The sequence below is a fragment of the Hylaeus anthracinus genome, unplaced genomic scaffold (assembly GCF_026225885.1).
Source record: "Hylaeus anthracinus isolate JK02 unplaced genomic scaffold, UHH_iyHylAnth1.0_haploid 11985, whole genome shotgun sequence".
Classification (NCBI taxonomy): Eukaryota; Metazoa; Arthropoda; class Insecta; order Hymenoptera; family Colletidae; genus Hylaeus; species Hylaeus anthracinus.
Window position 1 is genome coordinate 3,923,651 of NW_026534333.1, and position 9,520 is coordinate 3,933,170.

Here is a 9,520-nt window from a genome sequence, read left to right on the forward strand (position 1 = left end):
TACTATCGGTTCAATGACTTACCTACCGATGAAAATGTGCTGGCGTATCGTATACTTACAGTTAATAACGTCGAAAACTTGATCGATGCTATCAAATCAATAAAAATAAATAAATTAATATTTATTTAACGATATAAGCCCCGTTACAAGCAGCAATACTGGCATCATTAATTACGATTAAACTTAAGTAGACGTACGAGTGCTTCTAATATCTTTTATTTCATTTTTCTTAATATAATTTACAAACTCGCTTAACTCTCCTATATATCTAAAAATATAGATGCTCGTGCAAGACGTAAACTGATAACGTATAAAATAACAGGACACTTGAATCGTCCGCGAATTTGTAATTGATCCCGCGGACGACGTTCGTTGTACATAGTATATTGTACATTTTCCATATATCACTATACATTAGGTATGTTTAAAAATAGTACAAAATATTTTAATTTCCTTTGTCTTCCACTCTAGCTACACTTCGCTCTACCGTTACTTTCGCACGCATACAAGGAATTTCATTCGATGAACTTCCTAAAAATTAATTGCAAATGGTGTCGTCGAAAGTACAAATATATATGTATATAGCAAATATGGGCTGAACGGGAATAGTTTATTTAATATTAAATACGCAAATGTAAGGGATTCGAATCTAGACCTCATCCAGACCTCCTGTCTACAACTTTTTAAATAACAACTCTTTCCTCGTATAAAAAATCACGAAACTCTCTCAGTGGTAAACAAATATGTTCCTAAAATGGTCGATACGGAATTCTTTGCATTTCCTCTGAAAATAAATCGCGAGCACTCTCCATGGTTACATCCCTCCAAGAAGAAGCTGGTCGACGAAAATATTAACGTTAAACGAACTAAGCCCGATCAGTCCACGTTAATTACAACATGTCCCGTCACGAAAGGTCACGAAAAACATTTCTCGGGATGAACACGCTCCCGCATGAAAGGGTTCGACGTCGAACCAGCGTGAAACGAGGCGTGGAACGAGTCCGACTCACGAATTCCAAGAGGTCCGTCCCCTCGTCCCCTCGAGATCCAACCGAAAGAAAACGCGTTTCGGGTTGGCAGTAAAACCGTGGAGGATCGTTGCGGTTAGGTGCATCCCGGGTCACAAAAGAACCCGTAATGATCCTCGCCGGCCGAACAACAGAAGAAAAAGGAGAGGACACGGGCGTTGGTCTAGAGTCGGGGATATATATTTTTAGAAGGGAGCAGGTACCACCGAAAAACCAAGTAGCTTCGACACCCTATTGCACCTGTCACCCGTGGCAACGGTGGCACAGGTTGCTCCCGTGGCCACGAAATTTGCATTACCCCCTCCTGGAAACCCCGTGGACAAAGGAGCCATTCCCCGTGGACCTTCTTTTTCGACCAACTCGACGTGCTCGTCTACTCTTTCCCGTGGGACCTCTTAAAGATCTCACCTCCGCTATGAAAATTCACGCGTCATCCTCTCTATTTCAGCGACGATCTATATATTCGCGACATCATTCAAATACGCGTTCATTCAACGTCGTTCGCTACCACGTGTCACTGGTGTTGTTAATCGCGTTAGGAATAAATTAATTTAATTTACATCGTGGCTCCTGGTCAACTCGGACATCAATTATAACGCTAGGTAACAATTTAAATTCTTGGAATACTAACTTTTTTGTGGTGGATGATACTAAGCCAGAATTTTCTCTGATACTCTTATTCGTAGGGTGAAAACAACCCTCGAAATTCAGAATGAAGTACCACGATATTAATCGAGTTATATTTTTTTTAAACTAACAGTCATCGCTCTTCAGGATGCGATGGTAGCGAACGTGTTGCAGCAGGGTGTCCCAAATGCACCGCTCAAGACAATCGGAGGATCAATCGATCAACCAAAACGTTGGAATCTAAAACGAAAAATTTTACATTCGAGAGAATCTTCTTGATCTCATATTCGGATAACTTTTGAAATTCTAAATCCTCCGAACTATGTCGAACGGTACGCGCTAATTACACTCGGACAGAATTTTTTTTTTTTTTTTTTTTTAGAACGGGCGTTTAACTGGTTTTGTTTTTCTTATTTCTACGTTAACCCTGGGACACTCGTGCAAAATAGAAATTCGAAGATTGCACAGATTTTTAACTTATAAACGCAGTCCGCCACGCATGATCCGACGGTCACGAAATTGTTCGTTCACGCGCGACTCGTGAAATAAAATTTAGTATTCCAGCGTCGACTGAATTTCAACGTATACTTCTATATACACAATTACGCACGCAACGCGTTAACATAATCTTCGTCGAGGTTCATGGATTCGACTGTCTACATTGTACTTTTCCCATCCTCTCCCATGCGGTATCATGGCCAGAGATTATCGTCGAGCAACAATTTAAATTGTTTTCGCAAATCAATCCTCTATGGACCGAGTGTGTCTTTTCTGCGGACAACGAGCGAGACGTTTACTTTGATATTTCAGGTTGACGGTGCCGATTGTTGAAATGAATTCAACAAATTACCAAATCTACTTTGAACCGTGCCTAAAATATTCTCAAAGTTGTACAAAAATTAGGGAAGTTTCTCTATGAAAAAAATCATCACTAAAAACAATTAATAGTTGAAGGCCTGAAAGTCACGTGGGCTCGTAGAGGGTTAAAATATCGCGCGACAGCAAAAATATTGTCACTATTTGTTAATCGAATCGTAACCCTCTCTCACACGCAATTTATGCCATCACTTGCTCGAAGCACATCTGTTACAAAATTTTTATACAATTTCATATAATTTCTCTTTTCGCAAATTCCATTTTGTTTTCCGCGGAAAATCAACAATCACGTGGACCCACACATTTTCTTAATTATACATCGATATGTACAAAAGTTAGAAAAATCTGTATTTACCAACGTACGTTCTATTAATAGTAGCTATAAGAAGTAACGTGAATACTTGACGCGCTTAATTCTTAATATAAAAAAAAAAAACACAAAAGGAGGAAAAGTTAGAGAATGCTTTGACGTTCGCTAATCATTGAACTCGACGATATAATACATGATCGGTAATTCAATTTCGCTCTCGACGAACCTCGGCTATAAAAAATATATATTTTTACATGATTTGCTAATATCGGTTGCAAGAAATGGCGTCGTACGAATTTCGTGACAATATTCCTACCGTGGTTAGGCGAATCTCTACGAAACGAGAGGCACAAGATCCAAGCAGGATAAATTCACAGTTCGATAAAAGAGCCTCGACACTTGGATCCACGCCATTCGGAGAATTCCTTTACCCGGACGAAGCGATTTACGCGTGAATTTTCAGAGGTAGCATGCAGTCAGTTGGAAACTGGATACTCGGGATGGTGTTGAATGAAAATTCGTGAAACGTGCGAAATTCTAAAGAAACAATCGCTGCATCTAATAGCCGCGCGATAGTTACAGGACGTGATATTTGAATACTGATATTTCGAGTATCGACTGAAAGCTACATCCGAAAACTAGCGCGTAAGTCGCCTCGCCTGAACAATGCCTTAACAAACACAAGCCACGTCCCTTTCCCACTCGATGCAAAAAGGAACATCACTCGATCGATTCCCAAGCCAACGGCGTTTTAAATCGCATCCTCCCTGAATTCACTGGCATTCGTCGAACGTTCCTTCTACCGACGCATGATGTCCGCGATGGTGAACCCTTGCCTGGCAGGAGCTGGCCTAGGTGGCGGCGGAGGTTGAGGAGTAGGCGCTCTTGGAGGACGAGGCACCTCTTCCTCTCGTTCTCGTTCGCGTTCCCTCTCCCTGCTGTGCTCGATCTCCCGTTCCCGTTCTCTCTCGCGTTCCTGCAGCTCGAGGAGCACCCTCGAAGGACCCGGCGAACCGATTCTCCGTCTGTAGGAGGTCAGTATCAACGGCGGCGGTGGTGGATGAGCAGGTGGTGGATTCTGGGCGACGGAATGACCGATCCCGCCGCTGGTCACCGTGGACGGCTTCGCGGCGGGCAGCAAGTCTCTTCTGATCTGCAGCTGAGGTCTCTGAGGCAGGGAAGACGCTGGAGTTGGAGGTGTCTGCGTCTGGCTGGAGGATCCTTGGGATTGGTACGCTGAGTTCGTCGTGGCGGCTGTCAGAGAAGAATTCGCGGACGTGGAGGTCGAGGACGACGAGCCAGCCTCCGGTCCGTCCTCTTCGGGGCTGTCGTCGTCCCTGAGGGCTTCCTCGAGGGCCTCGGGCGGCACGTCGCCCACCGCGTGCGTCAACGCGTGCCGCCTCAGATCGCAGTTCCTGCGGAAGACCTTGCCGCAGGAGGTGCATTCGTACGGCTTGTGGTCCGTGTGGGTGAGCAGGTGTGTCTTCAGGTTGCTGCGCTGGTTGAAGCTCCTGGCGCACACGGGACACTTGTGGGGGGACTCCTCCATGTGCAAGATCTTGTGCACCGCCAGCGTGCGGCTCTGGCAGAAACCCTTGCCGCACTCGCCGCACTTGAACGGCTTCTCTTTGCTGTGGATGTACCTGGAATCCGAGAGGGGAAATTAGCGGTGCTGCGACGAGAAGATATACTTGCAAAGGAATGTATACATCGGTAGTTACGAAATATAAAATGCTGTCAATCTTCATAATTCATAGGACGAGGGTAAAGAGGGATCGGATTAGAAAGGGAAATTGGCAATGGTGAGAAGAAATAGTTGTAAAGGGTAGTATATATCGGTAGCTATGGAATACGAATTACCGGGGACGTCTCGAATAATTTACAGAGTACACTACCCAGGACAGACCACATTTTGCCTCCAAAAGATTAACCCTGGGACCACTGCCCTATTTAGAAAGAGTTTACAACTTGGAAGAGGATTTCCTACGATAATATGTATCGACGTTAACTATCGTGCTCTCGAAAGCTCTGCACGTTTCCCTAGATCGAGTACTGCAATCGGTTCGAACGATTAAACCCGTGCCCATTCACTCCGCGCCATCGTTCTCGATGAACAACGTAAATTACCTATGATCCCTGAGGTGATCCTGCCTCCTGAAAGCCTTGCCACAGATGTCGCAAGAATACGGCCTCTCGTCCGTGTGGGTTCTCTCGTGGATCAAGAGATTGTAGCTCTTGGTGAACTGCCGATTGCAAAACTTGCAGATGAACTGTTTCTTGGGCCTGGAGGCTCTTCCAGGAGCCCTCAGCAGTCTTCTGTCCAGGTGCTGATGGGCCAGAGGGCCGCCAGGTGGGTAGAGAGCCGATCCGGCTGGGAACGGACCGGCGAACACGGGATATCCAGGGGGTGGCTCCAAGAGGGGCGGCGGAGGCAGAAGGAGAGCTCTCGCGGCTAACTCCTTCCTCTTGTCGGCCATCATCGCCATGATCTCGTAGCTGGAGGAGGACTTTCTGGCGACGGAAGGCTCCGCGCCCACCTCGTGCTCCGAATTCGACGTCGACGACGAGGACGGGGGAGGACCTGTCAGGTGGGGATGCATTTCCCCGGGATAGGGCGCCAGGTGCAGCCTGGATGGCACGACTGGCACGAACGCTGACGATTCGCGATGATGGGGGTGACCCAGACCCGCCACCAGGCTGTGTCGATGATGGTGATAAGCGGCCAGGGCGCTGGATGGGTCGAAGCCTCTGGAGGTCGACTGCGCCCCTGAACCCGAGGACGAGGAGGCTGAAGAGGCGGCTGACCTTGACGACGGCCCAAGGCTCAGGTCTCGACCTCTGCTGGTCTCTTCCGAGACCGTGGCCGAGGCCGAGGCCGACGAAACCACGATGTCCGTCGGCATACCGATGACACCTGCAATTCAGACGATGACGATTGGTGATACTCTGGTAGCTCGTGGCTCGTAGCGAGCCATCTGGACTTGCGGGTAGCTTCTTCAGGAGTCAAACGGGACACCGATACGAGCGCAGACGTAATCTAAACGGTGGTATATCGGAAGATATCCCTCGATAGCTTATGGTAAAAGGTTGAAAATATTGAAAATGCTTGTTTCGTATTTAACCGAGTAGTTTATGCTCCGATGTAATCCGGACTTAAGTTATCTACGAGATACCTAGGCATGACTCTGTAACTATTATTAAAAATTGCGAAGTTGATCCATCGTAGAAATTTTTTGATTCAGGATCTACTTTGGCACCGATTTTACCGGGATAGACGTATCGTATCAGTGTGCCAGTCGACCCTCGAGGAAGCTAGGACGCAACCGGATGCCTTGATTGGTATTAACTGTAAAGAACCAGATCGTAAAAGCCTCGAATATCGGTTCCAGTAGCTTTCGGCCTAACTATGGAACTACTTTTATTCGGACATTTCTTTGTATTAAAAAGGGAGAATATTATCGTAGCCTGCGTAAGATCGAAGAAGTCGCTTATTTAAATATTTTTCCACTGTCATTTATTTATATCACGTCTAGCCTGGGGGAAATTTAAAATATCCGAAGTGGAAATCCCACGAGCGATATCTGAAGTATCGTGATTATTAGCATCAAAGTTACTTTCACGTTCTTGCAAAACGGTAACGTGTACCTCGATTACGAAACGCCTTGGAAACGCGATTCAAGGACTACGGCAGAGTTTACAACGCTCCTAAATCCTCGTTTAATCTACCAATCCATTCGAATAAAAAGGAACCAAACGGTTCGTTGCAGAGGTAATAATAATAAGAACAATGAGTGCTAACATTCTCGCGTACAATTATCCTTTGGGTACTACAAATCTATTTGACAAGGCTAAACGTATCCGCCATCTTGGTACTAGCGCGAGTCACCCGTTAAACTCGTGTTATTTTCAAGCGATAAATACCAGGATATTTTAATAGCATTTTTATTTACTGTCAACATTGTTGAAAAGTTGTTTTGAACCTTCACGTGTCTCGAACACTAGAGGCAAGTCAAATCACCGAATTTTACTATTTGTATTAATTTATTTTAGTACTTTCCTTTATAACTCAAAATCTAATTTTAATTTTAGACTGCGTTTAATTTCATAGAAAAATTCATATTTTTACTATAATATCAGCCACGTGTCCTACTTTCATAGGTTACCGTTTATGATTGATAAACTAGTAATCGTCTTTGATGGAAGTTTTTAGTAGGAAACTTGTAAAGCGTTGTACGATAAAGTTTATCAGTGAAACGATAAAACATAACGTGTTGTATCATTTTATTATACTTGCCGCGAGATACACCGTAGAAAAGCGAGAATAAAATATTAATAGCGCGAGCACAAAAAGGTCAATAGGAACTGTATAAGCACCGACAGACAAAATTTTTCGTTGATTTTTGGCAGCTACGGTCAATTTCGAAATGTCTAACATCGTAATCAGAAAAAGTACCTAAATAACTTTAAAAGGTTTGAGAGTCGATCGATCGACAGACCCCATAGGCATTGTATGGTTTCCTCGGACAACCCTCATGTAACAGTTAAAGGTTCTTGTTTGACGTGAAAAAAATGATTAAATATACCAGTTTATTTATTTCCATTTTTCTTGGTTAACGAAGTAAGAAGTCTTATATTAAGAAGTCTTCTCAGTTTGGACAACGACATTACTCGGAGCGATTAACCACGGGGCCCTGGTTAATCTACACACGCCACTGCCTCAGAAGTTCCATCGTAACTTGCTTGGAGAGGTTTGTTTACTCTTTTCATTCATCAATCTCCAACAAAAATTTCACAACGGATAGTTCGATATTCCTGTTCAGGTTAGCCCTTTGACTTTTCAAAAATGTCAACGCATTCTTTTCCTCTCCCTTATTGTGATTTCATCTGTTGTAATTTTCAAGAATCATATTCATCACTAATTCATCATTGATATCGTTTAAAAAGTGTCCAGATTTCCTCGAGATTTTACATGTATTTAAATATACAACGATATCACTCGCAATTACTTCAGATAATTATAAAATAAAATAATATCCCAAACGACGTTATTTTAAAAGTGTTCGCATTTATGATAACACTTGAAAAACAATACAACGCGTTATTAAAAACAATCCACGAAACGATACCATTTAAAAACCGCCCACGGCTGCCCTACGGCTTCGACCACTCGTAATTTCCATTGAGCGCACCTAATCAGCCCAGGAGCCTGTACGCGGTACAACCACCGAAGGAACCCTCACTCCGAAAAACCACGAAAAATCGCGGAAAATTCATGGCAACAGAAGCGTATCCACGATTCCTCGATAATACGTGGAACCCGTTCCAGTTCGCCAGCCGCGTGCGTTCCACGAACGTGAACTGGTTATCTCGAGTCGAGCACACCTGCCAACATGGCTTCCGCGGACCCAGCGGTCACGGCTAGTCCCAACGGCCATGTTGAAATCGCGAATGCCCAACAGGAATGCACCTCGAACGTGGGCCCCGTTCGTTTTCCCCGTATCCCGCACGAAAACCGCCAGACGAGACCGATCCTCGATGAAAATGCTCACCAGGTGTACGCCGGCCAAGGAACGTTCCCAGATCACGCGTTTATTATTCTCGAACGGTCCACCCGTCGCATCTCCCACGGCGATTCTCGATCCTTGTCCAGCGATGGATCGTCGACGTCGCTGACGATAGGAATGCCGCTTAAAGAACGGCTACATCGAGTCCTCGGCGACTCGAATTCCTTCTTATCGTGGAAACAACCTATCGGGGCACCCACGTAAGCACACATACACTGGATTCCACCACTGGCGACACTGAGAAACCCACTCGAGCTCGATCGCGGAGGATCCACCGTTTCGGTGGGCTCGATCGCTCCCAGGAGCGATCCTACTGCCTGGATCGCGGCACGTCGCTCAACACTGTCACGTATTCGAGCTTCCTGGACGGAGATCGTCGAAACAACGCGATAGAAAACCGTGGACGGCCGTTCCCTTCTTTCTGGATCGTGGATACCAAAGAGCGCGCGGTTTACTGCGTGTCGGACGCCGCCAGGTAGGCTACCTCGGCGCACACCCACGCAGACCGTGGCACACGCATGGTCCACACGCACATGGTCACACAGGTAAAAACGACCACGGACTCTTGCCTGGGAGTCTTTCTGTACGGCTGCCGCTAGTAGCGCTGCTGCTGGATGCTGTGCTCAGAGTGGCTCGCTCCTGGCCGTCGACGGTGCGACAGAATCCGACGGTGCCCAGCCAATCGGAGTAAGACCGAGACGGAACGAGAACCTGGAGCACAGGGCTCTAGAGATGGGACTGACAACCTCGCAATACCGTGTCCCTGATGGAACAAGTTTCTCCGCGGTGGGTTAACCCGAGACGTTTGACGGGCAACCGTGACGCTCGAACGGAGGAGGGAGCGATGCTCTTATCTGGATCAAAATTTCGACGTGTTTGTTGGGATTTTTTTATCGGGCAGAATAGACTGGGTTCGCGTGTAAATTATTTCGAACGGGAACTTTCGGGAAGATTTATTTCTTCGGGAGGATCCGGAGAACGCACGCTTTTTACGCGATGTTGCCTAATGGATCATTTCGAATGACGCGTTATTTTCTTTTGTAATTGTTTTCATGTCTGAGTGCTATCGAGGAATTATTGATACTTCTTTTGGCGTGAATTTTGGGGGAATTTTT

The 9,520-nt window shown here is 45.7% G+C and overlaps 1 protein-coding gene across 3 annotated transcripts; it reads right to left on the bottom strand.

Annotated features, from left to right (window-relative positions):
• Positions 1-200: 200 nt before the first annotated feature.
• Positions 201-9,121, bottom strand: LOC128887120 (protein bowel-like). 3 transcript variants are annotated; one of them, XM_054142623.1, is made up of 3 exons: positions 8,391-9,121; positions 4,969-5,755; positions 201-4,484 (listed from the first exon to the last, which is right to left on the bottom strand). In XM_054142623.1, exons 2-3 carry the CDS (start codon positions 5,742-5,744, stop codon positions 3,641-3,643), a joined length of 1,620 nt encoding a protein of 539 aa, XP_053998598.1. In that variant the 5' UTR covers positions 5,745-5,755; positions 8,391-9,121; the 3' UTR covers positions 201-3,640. The 3 variants fall into 3 exon arrangements, with proteins under 3 accessions (XP_053998598.1, XP_053998600.1, XP_053998599.1); XM_054142625.1 differs by lacking the exon at positions 8,391-9,121 and adding an exon at positions 8,031-8,382; XM_054142624.1 differs by lacking the exon at positions 8,391-9,121 and adding an exon at positions 7,968-8,382.
• Positions 9,122-9,520: the final 399 nt, after the last annotated feature.

What these genes read in the sequence shown, in the direction of transcription:
- LOC128887120 (XM_054142623.1), bottom strand. Translation starts at nt 5,744, where the DNA reads ATGCCGACGGACATCGTGGTTTCGTCGGCCTCGGCCTCGGCCACGGTC. An exon ending in GATCACCTCAGGGATCATAG is followed by an intron (nt 4,485 to 4,968) that starts GTAATTTACGTT and finishes CTCGGATTCCAG; the next exon opens with GTACATCCACAGCAAAGAGA.